Source organism: Mauremys mutica, chromosome 25, assembly GCF_020497125.1.
Source record: "Mauremys mutica isolate MM-2020 ecotype Southern chromosome 25, ASM2049712v1, whole genome shotgun sequence".
In the NCBI taxonomy this organism is placed as follows: Eukaryota; Metazoa; Chordata; order Testudines; family Geoemydidae; genus Mauremys; species Mauremys mutica.
In genome coordinates, this window is record NC_059096.1 from 12,558,701 (window position 1) to 12,578,454 (window position 19,754).

The 19,754-nt window shown below is 51.4% G+C and overlaps 1 protein-coding gene and 1 long non-coding RNA gene across 2 annotated transcripts; one reads left to right on the plus strand and one right to left on the minus strand.

Annotated features, from left to right (window-relative positions):
* Positions 1 to 1,292: 1,292 nt before the first annotated feature.
* LOC123356582 (zinc finger protein 154-like) lies at positions 1,293 to 13,685 on the minus strand. The gene is made up of 8 exons (XM_044999948.1): positions 13,623 to 13,685; positions 11,242 to 11,310; positions 9,952 to 10,164; positions 9,299 to 9,321; positions 7,725 to 7,840; positions 7,405 to 7,437; positions 5,670 to 5,783; positions 1,293 to 5,267 (listed from the first exon to the last, which is right to left on the minus strand). The coding sequence occupies exons 1-8, from the start codon at positions 13,683 to 13,685 to the stop codon at positions 4,366 to 4,368; spliced, it is 1,533 nt and encodes a 510-aa protein (XP_044855883.1). The 3' UTR covers positions 1,293 to 4,365.
* A 216-nt stretch (positions 13,686 to 13,901) lies between these two features.
* Positions 13,902 to 15,776, plus strand: LOC123356541. Its single transcript, XR_006575385.1, has 3 exons — positions 13,902 to 13,999; positions 14,499 to 14,570; positions 14,835 to 15,776. It is a non-coding gene; the product is annotated as an uncharacterized LOC123356541 (long non-coding RNA).
* Positions 15,777 to 19,754: the final 3,978 nt, after the last annotated feature.

The window sequence follows — 19,754 nt, forward strand, 5'->3', positions numbered from 1 at the left end:
AAACTTTTCAGGTCACGACCCCTCCTGCAGAGCCCAATGGTGGTTTCCTTTGACTTCTAAGGTGCAGAGAATGAGGTGGGCAAGGAGAGAGAGAGAAAAGAGGGTCTTGGGGTATCTTCCTCTCTTTTTTTGTTTTTTCAGTCCCTTTTTGTAAAGCATTTCCATCTGAGACCAAGAAACAGGCAGTCTGCTAGAGGAAGGAGACTCTAGGCTGTTTCTTTGTTCATACACAGACCTCTGTCCTTGCCTCTCTTCCTTGCCAAAGACTGGTCACTTGGTAGGTGATTGTCCATCAGCTTTGTTGACACCTGGCTTGCCCTGTCTTTGAGAAACTGATTTAACCACTCCCCAGACTTACCTGGGAAATGCACGTCAGTCACGATTTTTATGTTCATAACTTTACATATAACAACACTATATGCACTTTACCATGATATTCCTGAGCAGCAAGTTATGAGTGTTCATCTTGTACAAAGATTATTACAATAGCATGTAGGGGTGTATTCCACCCCAGTGGGTAATGCTAAAAGGTTTCTTTAGTTAGAAACTTATTTTAGTCGATTTTAGCTTGTTAAGTTTTAGTCACTTAGAAGCATGTTATGCTTTTGTTTGATTTGTAACCATTTCTGTCTCTATTATTCTTGCTCAATATCTCTTAAATTACTGTCCTCGGTTAATAATCTTCTCTGTTTTATCATAAGCATGTCAGTGCTATTATATTAAACACAGTATGAATTCCTGGTTAAATCACGCAAACTAGTGGTACACTCTCTCTAGGGACAGCGAACTTGGTAATTGTGACAGTGACCAGGGGTTGGAGGCTGCAGGGAGATGCTTCTGGAGAGTTTGGGGACTGAAGTACAACAAGGGTTAACCTGCCAGGCACAATTAGGACTGGTGGCATCCTGTGGAATCTAACGAACTGGAGTGGCAAGGAGTTGTCACTTTGGTTAGCACCACCAGATCCAGAGGGGTGACTTACAGTTCTGGACACCCTGAGAAAGCATCACATCTCATGACTGATGTCATGCCTTTGCTTTGCAAACAAGAGACGTAGGGAACTCAGTGACCCTTGCAGACTAACTGGGTAAAAGATTACACTACTTGTCTCCTTAAGCAATTTCCACTTAACAGAAAATTTGCTTTAGAGCTTGTCGAAATAAAGAACATAAGAATGGCCGTACTGGGTCAGACCAAAGGTTCATCCAGCCCAGTATCCTGTCTACCGACAGTGACCAATGCCAGGTGCCCCAGAGGGAGTGAACCTAACAGGTGATGATCAAGTGATCTCTCTCCTGCCATCCATCTCCATCCTCTGACAAACAGAGTCTAGGGACACCATTCCTTACCCATCCTGGCTAATAGCCATTAATGGACTTAACCTCCATGAATGTATCCAGTTTTCTTTTAAACGGTGTTATAGTCTGAAGTTAAACACTGGGTCAGTACTCTCATATACACTATTTCTCTCTCGTATCCCCCCACTCCAACCGTTGAAGTGAAGTTTTTCTTCAAAACTTATTAGTACAAAGGATGTATCTTACATCAAATATACCTGAAAAGATTAGTCACCATTTCCTATACTAAAAGAGAACCAGTGTAAAGTCGCAGTGTTCCAGTATAATTCATGTTATCACAAAATTAGTGTCGTACTCTTTAACCAATAATTAACTTCATGTTTAATTTCATTTCCATTGGTAACAATAACATATTCGAAGATTGCGAAATCTTGTATGTGTTCGTTTCCTCTTAATTCCCAGTTCTATCAAGTGAGTCTCATGTAAAGTTGCATTCTGTGCCAACATAAGTGTCTTCCGCTTCTTTGAATTCGTTTATCTCTTGGTCTTCTGCTATAAATATTGGTGAAAGGGAAGGTCTGCAGCATGAGAACAAGCACCTCTACTCTATTTTCACACTTTCTAATCTTTCAGATTAGCAGGACGTGACGGAGAAGTGATGCAAATGCATAAAGCACAAGGGCAAAACTAAGAGACAAAAGCAGAGAATCCACATTTATGTATCCGGCTGTCTGCACTTGCAGTCTAACACATCCATTCCCTCAGTGGTTATCATCACTTACACAGCATGAAAGTCCTTCTTGTCCACCAGTGGAGCCAGCCTGGGATCCATGGGGAAGGAACGTCCTTTGAAGGCACTAACTGCTTCTTTCTTTGCCTTTTGGTAAAGGACAATTGTTCCCAGTTTATCTACGGCATCCTCAGGGACCTCACTCAATGCCGTTAACCTAGGGAGGGGTGTTCTAAACACAGTTTTACCTGGGTCACCACAGAGTCCTTTTCTGGGGTGAAAACCAACCAGTGGTACCTGCTATTACCGAGTGCCTGCCGAATCCTTGGCCTTGGTCAGGGGAAATTTACACTTCTCTGGAGTAGAATCCTTTATCAAACCACCCAAAATCTCAGCAGCGTTACAATTTGTTTCTTTAATCTGGTGGCACAGGTCTAAATTAGGGACTGCATCAGAATCCCGGCAAGCCACCAAAAGTGGGGGTATCTATTCAAAAATCACTATTCCGCAACTACCCCACATTCAACATGGAGTTCATTTTATACCCATCTGCAACATGAACAAAGGGTAAGTTCAGCAAAAATGCCACTTCCATTTCCTCCACATCTACACAGACGGGGACAGTGTTTCCCCAAACACAGGCAACATGCACCTGATTAGGAAGGAAATAGCTTCCTAATGTGAAGGGCCTGGGCCTCAACTCCTTTGGGAACCAAATATACAGTTATTTTCCCTAGTTTTCAGTCACTTACTCTGGAATGCTCTTCCCAGACAGTTGGAAACGATACCGCCTCACCCAGCTGAACATGGGTGTGATTGTAGTCAGTTACTTCAGTCAGTTGCACAGATTGGGGTGTGCTGTTATTTACCATCTCGGAGTCACTACTGTTTCCATGGCAGCACGTCCAATTGGCTGAAGCATGACCTCTCCTGATGACTGAACTGCACGTGAACTTCCCCCCATGCGCCACATCATCGTGGACGGGCGAGGAGAAAACAAAGATCAAGAAATGACTATTTTAGCAAATGGTCATTTGTCTCAAAGTCCCCACTACATCCGAGCTACGTTCTGTTTAACAAAACTGCTCTCCAGTTATGTGATTAACTGGCCTTCAGGAAAGAGAGAGAAACCAACCATACCCAGGGGTATAAGACACTTTCAGTTTCATATCAACTGAAATGGCAGCGCAGGCTACAGCTGATGACTCAGAATCAGGACAGCAGATTCTCCCATTGTCCTCTGATCCATTCAAACGGGCTTCACTCAGCGCCATCTCCTTATTTTTCAATCAGGTTATTTACAAACGTTTTAGCATCATCGTAATGGAGAAAAACAGCCAAACTTGCCCTCAGCAACAATCCCAGCTGAGCCGGAAAAAGCCCAGAAGCAGCTTTGCCAGTTGAGGGAAACGCAGATGAAAGCACAGAACAATTACTCAGTGTTTGGGATTCATTCAAATTCCTGCTCCAGGTCTGTGACTCTTTCAGTTCCCGCCCTAACGCGTCTGCACGTAGGTATCACAATGTGATCCTGAATCAGAGAGCCGAGAACGTTGCATCACATGACGCTTTGGGAGGTGGAGCGGTAGAATGCGGGCAGAATAAACTCTATGGATATGATTACACTGCCCAAAAAGCAAAGTGGCAGCGATTCTCAGATCCTGGGTCTCTCGACTCTGGCTCATGCTACAGCGCTAAAAGCTCCATCCCCAGGCTTCAGAGCCCAAGCTCCAGCCTCATCTGTTTTCTTGGCTATTTTTAGGTCTGTAGCATACGCCCACGCCTGCAGACCCAGGCAGACTCTAAGACTTGCTGCTGCAGGAGTTTTTGGAGTGTAGACATAGCCAATCTGTCCCCAAGGGGGAACTCAATGCCTCTGACAATCGCTCTGCTGACCGTGGGGGACCGTGATGCCCAGGGTTTGTCTAGGCTAGGAAAAGTGATGGAGGTTAGGTCAAGGAGGAACATGCTAGATAATGGGCTATGGCTGCACTGCAAGAGTTGTTATGTTTTACATCAGGATAGCTAACCTGAGCTAATTATCTCCATGGAAAATCCTAGTGGAGACATGGCCTAGGCATATTACATCTCAACGTAGCTAGTCGAGGTCACCGCTATCTCCCCAGCTGGGGCTGATGGACATTCCTGGCAGGTGGGGGACACCATCCTCTCCACTACCAGGAGCTGATAGAAGGGGCCCTGGGATTCACCCCAAAGAAGGGTGAGCTGCAGAAGTGGGGCAGCTCAGAGCATGTGGTGACACAGCTGGTGCAAACAGCCTTAAAGGTCTCTGTGGGAATTAGCAAAAGCATCTTTGGCCAGCCCTAGTCAATGAGTTTACTGTCCTTTGTGGATCCTCTGATGCCTAATAAGGTTTGATCGGTCATTGAAGCTTTTCCCGCACTTGGAGCATTTAAAGGGTCTGTCTCCTGTATGGATTGTCTCGTGTCTGATCAGGTCTGAGCTCCGTGTGAAGCTTTTCCCGCACTCGCAGCACTCATAGGGTCGCTCTCCCGTATGGATTCTCCAATGTGTAATCAGGCTGGAGCTCACACTGAAGCTTTTCCCGCACTCGGAGCATCTATAAGGTCTCTCCCCCATGTGGGTTCTCTGATGCGTAATAAGGTTGGAGCGGTCGTTGAAACTTTTCCCGCACTTGGAGCATTTAAAGGGTCTGTCTCCCGTGTGGATTGTCTCATGTCTAATAAGGTCTGAGCTCCGAGTGAAGCTTTTCCCGCACTCTGAGCATCTATAGGGTCTCTCCCCCACATGGGTTCTCTGATGCTGAGTAAGGTTGGAGCTGTCAGTGAAGCTTTTCCCACAGTCGTGGCATTTAAAGGGTCTATTTCCCGTGTGGATCCTCCAATGTTTAATAAGGTTTGAACGCTGATTGAAGCTTTTCCCACACTCTGAGCATTTATAGGGTCTATTTCCCGTGTGGATTCTCCAGTGTGTAATAAGGTTGGAGCGACTACTGAAGGTTTTCCCACACTCAGTGCAGGTGTTTTTTCTCTCTCCTGGGGGGATTCTCTGCTGGGCTGTGGTTTCCTGGAGATCCTTGCCACTTCCCCGACAATCCCCTGGCTGATTTCCCTGCTGACTCTCATGACTTTTTCTCCGCTCACGACTCCAGTGAACATTCCCTTCAAATCTTTCTGAAAACATCCCGGGTGGTTCCACTAGCTCGTGATCTTTCTGCTGAGGATTCTCCTCCTTGCACTTACATACTGCCCCTTCACCTGCTGGGATAGAGAGAGGGAATCCAGGCATGAGTTATTGCAGGTGCTGGGCAGAAAGGAAACCTCAGGGGATGGGAAAAGGGGGAAACAAACGACAGTAACTGCTGGAGAGATGTGGGAAAACCCCCAAGGAGCTGAACCCCTCCCATCTTTCCCCAGAGAAGAGAGAGGAGACCCGTTCTGCCTCCACATCCCATGCGAACACTCAGGGGGAAGGGAGACTGGGGAGGGAGCTACTGCCAGGTGTCAGTGAGGATGGGTGGGAAGCTGTGACCTCCTTCATGAGGACCTATCACATGCTGAGGACAACTCTGCACTTAGAGTTCACAAGGTCTTCGGAGGGAATCCCAGCTCTTTTCTTCAGACACCAAGAAGTTTTGAGTTTGTTGAACTGATTCCTACCCCGGCAGGCACCTCCCTGGATCTCTCTTTCCTCTGAGCCCTGGAGACCCAGGACCCATGGATCTTCCCCTTGTTCCAGCTGGGAGACATCAGCAGGTTTGGAAACTGGAAACCCTGCTCGGGGAAAGAAAACAAGGGAGGGCAGGTGAACTTGTGGGACATTTGTCACAAACAGTGTTGTGTGGTTTTAACCCCAGCTCATTATAAACCAGTGAAATTCTAAGTGCCCAAAGCTGCAGGACACTGCTAATGGGGGAACGTAACCATCTGCATCTCTGCTGGGAGCACACACAGCCAGACACTCATCATCAAGGAGATCCAAGGGGAGACTGCAGAGAGAGGAGGAGTGGCCCTGAGTGCTCTTCTCACCAACAGAGGTGTCCAGTGCCAAGGAGAGGCCTCAGGAAACAGGGACCATTGAGCACGAGCTGGCTGGGTTCAGCTCGCGTGAGGAATGTTGTCAGCACCAAATACAGCACCTCAGAGTTATCAGATGTCAAGAAAGTGCATTTGGGGGAATAACGGACTCTATCGAGTTACGAGTAATGGGAGAGAGTATGAAAGTCCCCCAGGGTGGGGAGAGGACGAGGGAATTAGAATTTGGGAGAAACTGACTGTAATTCTTCTGGAAAAGGAGAATGCGAGAAATAAGATTCAGGTCACGTGACCGAAAGAGGGACCAGCTCAAAGATCCAAGGAGCCTGCAGGGAAGAGAGATTGTGGCTGCTGCAGACAGGGAGGGGGAAGCGAGATCCTCCGAGTTCCCAGAAGTCTCGCTACCATCCTGTGCCATCACCAAGGGGCCGGGGAAGGGGTTGTCCCATGGCAGGGATGAAATGCAGGAACAGAGTCCAGGGTTTCAGTGGGTAGGGATGAGGTGGGCAGGGGGAGGACTGAGCAGTGGAGGGAGGACAAGGGTTAAAACAATATAAAAAATACATCAAAGAAAGTGCAAGTGGACTAAAGAAAATGGAGGGTCGGCACCAAGGCAACGGGGCCTGGGCAGAGATTCTGTGTTCATGGGCTGGGACTCCCCAAGATCCCCCCAACCTGCCCTCCCTCCCTGGTGGCCATTAGTCTTCTTCCTCCACACTCCCCCCCGCCCTCCTCACATCCTGGGACCACAGCACCTACTCCTTGTGTTCCCCTCTCCCGGCCCTAACCCGCTTCGCTTCCAGGTCCTCAGCCGCCTTCCATCCCACCCTCCCACTGTTCCAAGCTGTAAGACAGTTGCAAAAATTCTTTACCTCAACTGAAGGCTCCCCAGTGTGAAGTGAGAGAAACACTGATCTCCACTAGCGAAGCCCCCTCCTCCTTCAGAACGAGCCCCACACAGCTCAGTGCCCTCTTCCCTTCACAGCCAGTCCGTACACACCACAGCAGCCCCATTTCGCATTCAGGGTCAGCTAGACAAGGGTTCCAACCCCTCCCTCCTGAAACTCTGCTGCCGCCTTGGGGCCTTTTTCAGCCGCTCATTACAGCTGCAGACTGCACCGTGTGTGGGTGTTTCAGCCTCGTCTCACCATTTCACACCACTCAGGTTCTTGTTCCTTTCTCAAAGGGAAATGCACCACTCAGCTCAGGATTCACTCTGACCCCCCCAGGCCTCACCACAGGAGTGACCTGGGCAGTCACTGCTCCACCGCTTCCAGGTTTATCTCGGGCTGGGGGCAGCAATCCCCGGCCGCTAACATGGTTCTTGGTCAGAACTCCGCCAGGAGAGACAGAAACGTACCTGTGTGGTTCTCCAGCTCCAGCCGCAGAGTCTCTGGGGAAGGAGAGGAAGGCAGAGGTGAGAATTCAGGCCCTCGCACTCATGGGCATATTCCTATTGGTTACTAATGTACCTGCTTTTCATGATGAGATGGGGACCCGGGGCGAGGCTGATAACTCAGGCAGAGCCGGCCCCACAGGGCTACTCGCATGGGCGAGGGATACTCCCTGAGCTGGGGCTGAGACGGAGCCCAGGGTCAGCGACACACTATAGCCCCTGACTCCTCCCCAGGGCGAGGGTCCCTCCAACCAGTAGGAAGCTGCTGCCAAACTCCAATTCACCTTTGAATCCCAGCAGCACCTCCTGCAGGATGGCACTTTTCAGAGAGAAATCGCTGAGTCTCTTCTCCAGCTCCGCAAACCCCGGCTCTGGCTTCTGAAACGGCCCATCCTCCCTGCTGGGGAAAGCAGGAAGGGTGAGACATGGGTCCGATCCCCAATCCCAGAAACCCCCAAACTCCAGAAAACCTGCATCTGAGCTTTATCGTCTGAGATGTCACATGCCCACAGCCCGGTGCGCTCCATGGGCCCAGAGAGATGGGATGTGGGGAGCCATTGGGGCCCGGAATGGAGACAGGTTCTGGTGCCCTCGCGGGGACACGCTGGGGTGCTGAGCCACCCTCCACCCTGCGTTATTCCAGCACCAAGGGGCACCAGCATTGGGATATGTGGAAAGGGAGGAGACAGAGACCAGAGAGTGGGCGTGTCCCATGTGCTCACAGGGGCACAGACAGAGCCCAGGTCTTCCCCAGGGATTGAACCTGCACCATTCAATGCCCAAAGCCCGGAGAACTTCAGCTAAAGCAGTGACCCCCGGGGTGTCAGCCCCATTGGTGGAGGGCCTGTATCCCACTTATCATTGTCCTCAGGCTAGGGCATAAACTGGGGCACCCAGGCACAAAGATCCAGGGCGGGAATCTGCCCTTTATATCGAAAGCTTTAATTCCTCTTAGTTATAAAGTACTTCATTGTCACAGCTTTTTTCACTCAGAGGGAAAACAGCCACTTCTGCTATTTCTACCCTGTTTCCCTACCTTCCTCCCGCCGCCTCCTGTCCTTGTCTGTGTGTCTCTCCTCTGTTCTTCCCTCCCTACAGCAACTCCCTATTCGCACCTCTCAAGGGCTTCACTCCTGTCCCCTCCCCATCCCACCTGCTACAGAGACCAGCAATGGACATTCAAGCGACATCATTTCAGCTGACACACCAATGAGATTCCCAGGGGAGTTCACACATCTCTGAGCCGGGTTTCAGGCTGTTTCACAGACTCAGGCCTGGTCTGCACTAGAATATTAGGTTGTCTTAACTACATTGCTCAGGGGAGCGAAAAATCCACACCTCTGAGCAGCGTAGATAAGCCAACTTGAGTGCCCCAGCAGACAGTGCTGGGCCAAACGAGCGTCTTCCATCGACCTAGCTCCTGCCTATGGGGAGGCGGATCACCTACGCCAGTGGGACAACCCCTCCCATCGCCATAGGGAGCATCTACACTGAAACGCTGTAGACAGGAAGGCAACATCGCCTCCCTTTGCATTTCAGAAGGTTTCTTTGCAAGCGTGAAGGCCAGAAACCTATTCTTAAAAGACAAAAGCTGAGATTCTGCACACTGTGAACACGTGATGTGGCCTCGTAAACACATCAGCCAGGCTGGGTCTGGCCCACAGGCCCTGTGTTTGACAGCCCCCATTAGCTGTCAGGTAGTAAGAGGCTCTCTCCTTCCTGAGGCAGCCACTAAGGAAAGACGTGATCTCAGGCATTCAGCCCGCGTGTCACAGCGCGGGAAGCGCCGCAGTCAATGGAATTCCAATTCTAAACCATCGCTTTCCACGCGAACGCTGAAACGGAGCCCAGGACGTACCGGCTCTCAGTGCGTCCAGCACCCTGCACAGGGGGAGAAAGAAGAGGCAGTCAGTGGGCCTGTCCCAGGCTAGGGTGGCCTCCTGCTCTGCAGGGGATTCACCACTGGAGCCGCGGGTATTTGGGGAATTTCAGACACTTGAGTTCACATTAAGAGAACAGCTGCCATCTCCCTCCCCGACTGCTACGCCCAGCTGGGACGTCTGCCCTCAGCAACCCCAGGGGTCCCTGCTAGGAGGTCGCCATCGGGGAAAGTCTCTCCCCAGGCACTTTACAGGAAGAGAATATTCCCCCTAGTGCCGAGAGCCCCCCCAAACCTCCTCACACCACTGAACCCACTAGCCTGGGACGACATAGGACCTTGGGCCTGGCGGGGGAGGGTGGGCTGGGAATTTCACCCTCAAAGTGCAAACGCAGAGAGACATTTACAGGGCAGGAGAGACGGTCTTGGGGTTACAGCACCCAGGGGTCCCAGGTCCCAGCCCTGGCTCTGCCACAGACTCACTGTGTGACTGTGGGCAGGACTCTGCTCCATCCTGTGCCTCACTTTCCCCTTTGCACAATAGGGATAATGTCCCTGACCCCACCTTGTGAGGCGCGTTGGGGGCTAGGGCTGAGAAGCAGCATATTAGCGCTGCCGTAAGCCAGTCTGACCTGCGGGGATCGGCTCCTCGGCTGCTGCTGCCCCTCCTCTCCGAGTAGGGAAATCTCCCCGGACGGTCTGGAGACGCCCTCGTCCCTTCTCCTGACAATGGCTCTGGCTAGCTCCTCCAGCTGGGACAGCAGGAGCTGCTCCTGCTCCTCCAGGAACCCTCGCAGCTCCTTCCACTCCGCAACGATCTTCTGCCTCTCGGCTTCAGTCTGTTTCTGCAACCCAAGGACAGGGCAGCTCGGTAACGGGAGAATCAGACCTGTCCCCCCCGCAGATGGGGGAGTTATTTACCAGAACACAGGGTTGATGCGGCGGGTGATGGGAGCTCAGTTAGGCCGGGAAGGGCAGAGGAAGGAGCGTGGGGTGAGCTGCACATGGCTAACGGGGGACTTTTCTCCCCAAACCTCATCAAATTGCACTGAACCAAACTCTTCATCTGCCCACCCACATTTCCCCTCCTTCCCCCCATCTCCCCTAGGGGCTAGAAAGGAACCTGGTCACTATAATATCTGAGCAGCCCTTGGGCAGGACCTCTCCAGGCCACGGACTGACACTCTCCTGCGCAGGAGCCTCTTGGACCCTAAACACATCATGTTGCTCCGATGTCTGACCCTGCCCTCTCCCTGGGCTCCAGTGGGGATGCTTTCCTGGCTGAGGCTGGTAGCACGGGCCCTGTGTTTGCTGTGTCATAGAATCATAGAAGATTAGGGTTGGAAGAGACCTCAGGAGGTCATCTACTCCAACCCCCTTCTCAAAGCAGGACCAACTTGTTCTGTCATCTGACACCACTGAGAACAGCTGAGCTCCATCCTCTTTGGAACCCCCCTTCAGGTAGCTGAAGGCTCCTATCAAATCCCCCATCACTCTTCTCTTCTGCAGACTAAATAAGCCCAGTTCCCTCAGCCTCTCCTATTTGTCCACATCCTTTCTGTAGTGGGGGGCCCAAAACTGGATGCAATACTCCAGATGTGGCCTCACCGAATAGAGGGGAGTTATCACTTCCCTCGATCTGCTGGCAATGCTCCTATTAATGCAGCCCAATATGCCGTTAGCCTTCTTGGCAACAAGGGCACACTGCTGACTCATATCCAGCTTCTCGTCCACTGTAACCCCCAGGTCCTTTTCTGCAGAACTGCCGCTTAGCCAGTCAGTCCCCAGCCTGTAGCAGTACATGGGATTCTTCCATCCTAAGTGCAGGACTCTGAACTTGTCCTTGTTGAACCTCATCAGGTGTCACTCGGGGCACTCTGATCCCAGGCAAACCTGAGGGGCAGGGGGCTCTGGGCACCTACCAGCAGCTCTGCACTTTGCCGCTCCTCCTCGGCTTTTTGCAGACAGGCCAGATGCTTTCCCGGTGCCTCCTGCAAGAAGGGGGAGGGGGATGTTTACAAACAGCGCCAATGGGCCTCACAACTTCCAGATTTCAGGGCCCAATCTTGCCCTGCACATGCCTGCGCAGAGCCCCTGGGACTGACTTTCTTGCCAGATACAGTTCAGCCTCAGCGAGGAAGATCTCAGGGGGGCAGTGAGAGCGGAACCAGGTTTTCCAAGGAAGACACAGGACACCCTGGTGAAGTGACAGGGATGCAACCCAAACCTGAGCCCCAACCATTCCTCAGCCCCATCCACATCCCAACCAACCAACTTCAGACATTCCCCTAACTTCCCCAGCTCCAACCCCAACATACCCAAAGTGCCAGATCTGAACATGGACCCCCTCAAACCCAATATCCCCCCAAACCACCACCCCCAATACCCCAGCTCTGACCCCTGCACACACACTGGCACATCCCCAAGGCCCAGCTTTGAACCTCCCCCACATCTACAGACCCCTCACACCAACACATCCCAAAGTCTGGCTCTGACCCCTCCACTGACACACCCCAGAGCCCAGCTCCAAGCAGCCCCACGATCCCCAGCTCCTGCTGTTTCTCCCACATAAGAACATTAGAACAGCCAGACTGGGTCAGACCAATGGTCCACCTAGCCCAGTGTCCTGCCCCTGACAGTAGCCAGTGTCAGATTCTTCACAGGGAATGAACAGGCCAATTATGGCAAGATCCACTCCCTGTTACCCAGTCCCAGCTTCTGGCAGAGTTTAGGGACACCTGGAGCTTGTGGGGGGCGGGAGGGGGAGGAAGGGGTGTCATAGACTCATAGAATATTAGGGTTGGAAGGGACCTCAGGAGGTTCTAGTCCAACCCCCTGCTCAAAGCAGGACCAACCCCAACTAAATCATCCCAGCCAGGGCTTTGTCAAGCCTGACCTTAAAAACCTCTAAGGAAGGAGATTCCACCACCTCCCTAGGGAACCCATTCCAGTGCTTCACCACCCTCCTAGTGAAATAGTGTTTCCTAATATCCAACCTAGACCTCCCCCACTGCAACTTGAGACCATTGCTCCTTGTTCTGTCATCTGCCACCACTGAGAACAGCTGAGCTCCATCCTCTTTGGAACCCCCCTTCAGGTAGTTGAAAGCAGCTATCAAATCCCCCCTCACTCTTCTCTTCTGCAGACTAAACAATCCCAGTTCCATCAGCCTCTCCCCATAAGTCATGTGCTCCAGCCCCCTAATCATTTTCATTGCCCTCCGCTGGACTCTTTCCAATTTCTCCACATCCTTCTTGTAGCATGGGTCCCAGAACTGGACACAATACTCCAGATGTGGCCTCACCAGTGCCAAATAGAATGGAATAATCACTTCCCTTGATCTGCTGACAATGCTCCTACTAATGCAGCCAAATATCCCGTTAGCCTTCTTGGCAACAAGGGCACACTGTTGACTCAAATCCAGTTTCTCGTCCCAGGATCTTTTCTGCAGAACTGCTGCCCAGACTTCGGTCCCTAGTCTGTAGCAGTGCATGGGATTCTTCCGTCCTAAGTGCAGGACTCTGCACTTGTCCTTGTTGAACCTCATCATATTTCTTTTGGCCCAATCCTCCAATTTGTCTAGGTCCCTCTGTATCCTAGCCCTACCCTCCAGCGTATCAACCACTCCTCCCAGTTTAGTGTCATCTGCAAACTTGCTAAGGGTGCAGTCCACACCATCCTCCAGATCGTTAATGAAGACATTGAACAAAACCGGCCCCAGCACCGACCCTTGGGGCACTCCACTTGATACCGGCTGCCAACCAGACATGGAGCCATTGATCACTACCCGTTGAGCCCGACGATCTAGCCAGTTTTCTATCCACCTTATAGTCCATTCATCCAGCCCAGACTTCTTTACCTTGCTGGCAAGATACAGTGAGAGACCGTATCAAAAGCTTTGCTAAAGTCAAGCTAGTCCCTGGCTCTCCTGGCTAAGAGCCGCTCACCAGCCAGATCTGCAGCGTTCCCGGTGCGGGCGCAGGTGGGTTTCCATCCCGGCACCGGGGGATTTTGTGGCTCATTCCCGGGCCCTTCCCCAGGGCCCCCGACACCCCTTCGCGTTCCCGGCTGCGGGCGCGGAGCAGGGGTGTCCCCAGAGCCCCCAGGTGGGGTGACCAGAGCTCCCGGTTTTACAGGGACAGTCCCGATATTTGGGGCTTTGTCTTGTCCAGGCGCCTTCGCCCCCCGCCCCGGTCCCGATTTCCCACGCGCTGCCCGGTCACCCCGCGCCCAGCGACCCCGCCCGCCCCGCACCCCCCACGGGCCCCCCCGGCCCGTGTCCCGGCCGCGCGGCCCCGCCCACCTCGCCGCCCCGCTGCCGGCGGGGCCGGAGCAGCCGCCGCGCTGGGCCCCCGGCCCCGGCCATGGCTCCTCGGCCGGACAAAGGGCTGCGGGCGGGGCGGGGGGCGGGGCCGCCCCGGATTGGCCGGGCGGCGGGCGGGGCCCGCGCAGGGGGGTTCGTGACGCTCGGGGCCGCCAGCTCCCGAGAGCGGAGTCCGGAGCTCAGGCTCCGCGGGGCGGCGGGGCGAGCTCGGGGGTCCCGGGGCGGGGCCGGTTCCCGCGGGGGCCGGAGCCGAGGGGAGCGGCTGGTGCCGGGGAAGGTGGAGCAGCGCCCGAGCAGCGGCTACAGGGCGGATCAACTGCAGCGAGCGGCTGCGCTCGGCTCCAGCTGGCTTGTGGGTGAGAAACCGGAGCAAAAAGCGGAGTCGCGGATCTCAAGGGCAGGAAGGGCCCCGTGCTCAGCCAGTCTGACCCCTGCACAGCACAGGCCAAGCACGTCCCCCAAATAATTCCTAGGGATGTGTTAGGAAAACAGCCACCCAGCCAGGGCTGATTTAAAAACGGTCAGCAGCAGAGACTTCACCACCCTCTTTGGTACATCGGTCCAGTAGCTAATTCTCCTCACCGTTAGCAATGTGCCTTGTTCCCATCTGGATTTGTCTAGCTTCAACTGCCAGCCACTGGATCGTGTCACACCTGTCTCTGCTGCATCAAAGAGCCCATTAGTCAATATTTGTTCCCCATATAGATACTTACAGACTGTGATCAAATCACCCCATAACCTGACCTTTGTTAGCCTAAGTAGCTTGAGCTCTCCAGGTCTGTCACTACAAGGTGTTTTCTAATCCTGTATCCAGTCTCATGGTTCTTCTCTGAGCCCTCTCCAATTTATCAACAGCCTTCTTGTATTATGAGCACCGGAACGGGACACAGGATTCCAGCAGCGATTGCACCACTCTCAAATACAGAGGTAAAATAACCTCTCTGCTCCTACTCAAGATTCCCCTATTTATGTCTCCCAGGATCCCATTAGCTCTTTTGGCCACAGCATCACGTTGGAAGCCCACGTTCAGCTGATTATCTACCATAACCCCCAAATCTTTTTCAGAGTCACTGCTTCCCAGGATAGAACCCCCGCATCCACCAGTAACCTGTCCTCTCCATTATTTACCACTCCTCCAATTTTTGTGTCATCTGCAAACTTTATCAGTGATCATTTTATGTTTTCTTCCAGGTCATTGATAAAAATGTTAAATAGCATGTGCCTAGGGCCAAGAACCAATTCCTGCGGGACCCCACAGAAACGGACCCACTTGACAATGATTCTTTGCTTACAATTACATTTTGAGATCTATCAGTTAGCCAATTTTCAATCCATTTAATGTGTGCCATGTTAATTTTATATTGTTCTAGTTTTTTAATCAAAATGTTGAGTGGTACTAAGTCCAACACCTTTCAGAAGTCTAAGTGAATTGCATCAATGCGATTACCTTTATCAAGCAAATTTGTAATCTCATAAAAAAGATAGGCTCTATTTCCATAAATCCGTATTGATTTGCATTAGTTACATTACTCTCCTTTAATTCTTTATTAATTCAGTCCAAGAGCAGCCACTCCATTATCTTGCCCAGGATCGATGTTAGATTGACAAGCCTGTAATTACCTGGGTTTATAATTTTTAAAAATTGGGACAATGTTAGCTTTCTTCTAGTCTTCTGGGACTTACCCCATGCTGGAAGACTTATTGAAAATCAATGTTAATGGTCCTGCAAGCTCCTTTTAAAACTCTTGGATACAAGTTTTCTGGACCTTAGAAAAATAAGTCATAAAAATGTCTAACTTCAGTCGTCTGTTCTCCAGCAACACTAGTAGAATGGAAAGTGTGTTATTACCATATGATGAGACTATATCTGTGTGTTCCCCAAATACAGAACAGAAATATTTATTGAACACTTCTGCCATTTCTGCATTACTAGCCATGATTCTACCATCTCCATCCAGTAACAGACCAATACCATTGTCAGGGGATTCTTTTTCTTCCAATTATATTTTAAAAATCCTTCTTATTGTGCTCAACTCTGCTGGCCATACATTTCTCCTTGTGTTCTTTGTTTCCCTTATCCATTTTATACCTTTCCTAAATTCTGATTTATATTATTTACTATCAATTTCCCCTTCTTCCATTTGTTATATATATTTTTTAATTTTTTTAAAGCGGCCTTCACTTTCCCTCTAAACCAGGTCATTTTTTTTAACCAGCACAGCCTCCTTCCTTAATTGTGGGGTTGTGGCTTTTACGGTATCGGAAATGATTATGTGACACTGTGTACCTCAAAGTAAGCACCCTGGAACCCACATATTCACTGTTGTCATATAATTATGATATGTTTTGTACAAAGTATACCCTGTAGGGTATCATTTTAAAAGTCTTGATCATAGAAGATTAGGGTTGGAAGAGACCTCAGGAGGTCATCTAGTCCAACCCCCTGCTCAAAGCAGGACCAACACCAACTAAATCATCCCAGCCAGGGCTTTGTCAAGATGGGCCTTAAAAACCTTTAAGGATTAAGATTCCACCATCTCCTTAGGTAACTCATTCCAGTGCTTCACCACCCTCCTAGTGAAATAGTGTTTCCTAATATCCAACCTAGACCTCCCCCACTGCAACTTGAGACCATTGCTCCTTGTTCTGTCATCTGCCACCACTGATAACAGCCGAGCTCCATCCTCCTTGGAACCCCCCTTCAGGTAGTTGAAGGCTGCTCTCAAATCCCCCCTCACTCTTCTCTTCTGCAGACTAAATAAAAAACGGTCACTTACCTCTCGTAACTGTTGTTCTTCGAGATGTGTTGCTCATGTCCATTCCAGTAGGTGTGTGCGCGCCACGTGCACGATCGCTGGAAAGCTTTTCCCCTAGCGGTACCCGTCGGGTCGGCTGTGGAGGCCCCTGGAGTGGTGCCTTTATGGTGGTGTATATATGTCCCTGCTGATCGGCCGCCTGCTCAGTTCCTTCTTGCTGGAATATTCTGACCGTGGGGAAGTGGGCAACACATCTCGAAGAACAACAATTACGAGAGGTAAGTAACTGTTTTTTCTTCTTTGAATGATTGTTCATGTGCATTCCAATAGGTGACTTCCAAGCAGTTACCCAGGGGGAGGGGTCAGAGTTCACCTGATTGCTGGGTGCAGGACTGCCCTACCAAAACCAGCATCATCCCTCACCTGCTGGGTGATGGCATAGTGTGAAGTGAAGGTGTTGCCACCTGCAGATATCCTGTAAAATGCCAAGGCATGTCTAACTTCCAAGGAATGGAACATGCGCTCCCTGTTAGTGGCATGGGGCTTAGGAAAGAACACAGGTAAAAATATATCTTGGTTCACGTGAAACTGGGATACAACCTTAGGCAATAACGCAGGGTGAGGCCGTAGCTGCTCCTTGTCCTTATAAAATACCGTATGAGGAGGTTCAGAGGTCAGTGCTCTGAGCTCGGATACCCTTCTAGTGGAGGTTATGGCCACCAGAAAGGCCACCTTCCAGGAGAGGTAGGGCAGAGGACAGGTAGCCATGGGCTCAAAAGGGGGCCCCATGAGTGAGGACAGGACCGGGTTGAGCTCCCACTGGGAAACGGGCCGACATACCAGGGCATAAACTCTGTCCACGCCCTTAAGAAACCTGCCCACCATGGGGTTACCGAACACTGACCCACCCACTGTTCCCGGGTGAAAGGCCAAAATGGCCGCAAGGTGTACCCGCAGGATGATATCGCTAACCCTTGGTGCTTGAGATATAAAAGATTGCCCACAATAAGGGGAATTGAGGTTGATTGTGGTTCATTTCCCCTTTGTCAAGGACAAATGGAGAAACGCTTCTACTTAGCCAGGTACGTGGCTCGAGTTGAGGGTTTCCTACTTCCTAACAGGACCTCCCTCTCTGGGTCTGAGCACTGAAGCTCAAGAGGGTTCAGCCATGGGAGGGAGCGCTACTAGGTGGTCCACTGAGAGGTTCAGTAACATGGTGAACCAGTGCTGGTGAGGCCACGCGGGCACTATGAGGATCAAAGAAGCCCCATCCTGACGAGACTTGAGGCACACTCTGCACATGAGAGGGAATGGTGGGAACGCGTACAGCAGGTGACCCGTTCATGACAAGTGAAAAGTGTCCGCGGCGGAGCCTGTGCTGTGGTTCAGGAAGGAGCAGAACCTCTGGCACTTCCTGTTGCTCCATGTCACGAACAGGTCCGTGTGGGGAGAGCCCCACCTCTGGAAAATGGAGTGAGCGATGTCTGGTCTGAGGGACCACTCGTGTCCATGGAACAAGTGACTGAGGCAGTCTGCCAGCTCGTTCTGCGCCCACAGAAGGTGCAATGCCTGCAGGTGTATAGAGTGGGTGATGCAAAAGTCCCACAGCGCGAGGGCTTCCTGACACAGGGGACAGGAGTGAGGACCCCCCTGTTTGTTTATATAGAACATCGCTGCAGTAATGTCCGTGAGCACTGATATGCACGTGCCCTGAAGGCAGGCCTGGAACGCTTGGCACGCCAGACAAGCCGCCTTCAGCTCCCTTACGTTGATGTGCAGCGATAGCTCTGCCTGGGACCGGAGGCCTTGGCTTCTGATATTGCCCAGATGTGCTCCCCAACCAAGCACATCTGGGCAATATCCGTGACCAGGGAGAGCGTAGATTGGGGTTTGGCAAAGGGTACGTCCCCACAAACCAGTTGTGGTTGTAGCCACCAGGGGAGAGAGTGGAGAATCCAAGGCGGGAGAATCACTATTGAGTCCAATGGGTCCCTGCCCTGTCTGTGCACCTGTGCTCACCAGGCCTGGAGGGGCCGAAGGACAGCCTGGCATGCTGTACCACGTATGTACAGGCTGCCATGTGCCCCAATAGCTTCATACAATTTCTGGCTGTGGTTGTGGGCAAGTGGTGTAGGGTCTGGATAATGTCCGTGAGCGCTTTGAAATGCAGTTCCAGAAGGAACGCTCTCACGTGCGTGGAGTCCAACTCTGTCCTTTGTGTGGGGGTCAATGTGGTCTTGGGCTCATTCAATATAAGTCCCATCGTGTGAAACGTAGCCCGGGCCAGGGACACGTGCTCTGCTACCTGTGCTTGGGACTCGGTCTTGATGAGACAGTCGTCCAGATACGGGAATACCTGCACCTGGCGCTTGTGGAGGAAGGCCGCCATAACCGCCATAGACTTGGTGAACACCCGGGGGGCCACTGACAGGCCAAATGGGAGCACCCTGAACTGGTAGTGCCGGCCACTGACCACGAATCTGAGAAAGCATCTGTAGGCTGAGATAACAGCAATATGAAAATATGCGTCCTTCAAATCGAGGGCAGCGTACCAGTCTCCTGGATCCAGGGAGGGAATGATGGCAGCCAGAGAGACCATGTGAAACTTCACCTTCTTTATGAACGTGTTGAGATCTCATAGGTCCAGGATAGGCCGAAGCCCGCCCTTGGCCTTGGGGATGAGGAAATAGTGGGAGTAGAACCCCTTGTCCCTGAATTCGTGGGGAACCTCCTCTATTGCCCCTAGAGAAGGAACGATTGCACCTCTTGTAAAAGGAGTTGCTACATCATCTATCAGTAGGCTGCCTCCCCCATTCAGTAAGGGTCCCACACTTTCCCTGACCACCTTCTTGTTGCTAACATACCTGTAGAAACACTTCTTGTCCTTCACATCCCTTGCTAGCTGCAACTCCAGTTGTGCCTTGGCCTTCCCGATTACACCCCTGCATGCTCGAGCGATATTTTTATACTCCTCCCTAGTCATCTGGCCAAGTCTTCACTTCTTGTAAGCTTCCTTTCTGTGTTCAAGCTCACTGAAGATTTCACTGTTAAGCCAAGCTGGTCGCCTGCCATATTTGCTATTCTTTCTGCAAATTGTAATGGTTTGTTTCTGCAACCTCAATAAGGCTTCTTTAAAATACAGCCAGCTCTCCTGGACTCCTTTCCCCCTCATGTTATTCGCCCAGGGAATCCTGCCCATCAGTTCCCTGAGGGAGGCAGAGTCTGCTTTTCAGATGTCCAGGGTCTGTATTCTGCTGCTCTCCTTTCTTCCTTGTCTCAGGGTCCTGACCATTAATATCCTGTTGGATTGTATGTGCTGTCATTGTATGGGAAGTTATGAAGTTTTGCTGTGTGC

Excerpts from the sequence above, each read along its gene's own strand:
- LOC123356582 (XM_044999948.1), bottom strand. The coding sequence starts at position 13,685 with ATGGCCGGGGCCGGGGGCCCAGCGCGGCGGCTGCTCCGGCCCCGCCGG. Across the intron at positions 7,841-9,298 it reads GCTGGACGCACTGAGAGCCG|CAGGGAGGATGGGCCGTTTC; the intron begins GTACGTCCTGGG and ends TGCTTTCCCCAG. Across the intron at positions 5,268-5,669 it reads CCAGGGAGGTGCCTGCCGGG|GTGAAGGGGCAGTATGTAAG; the intron begins GTAGGAATCAGT and ends CTATCCCAGCAG.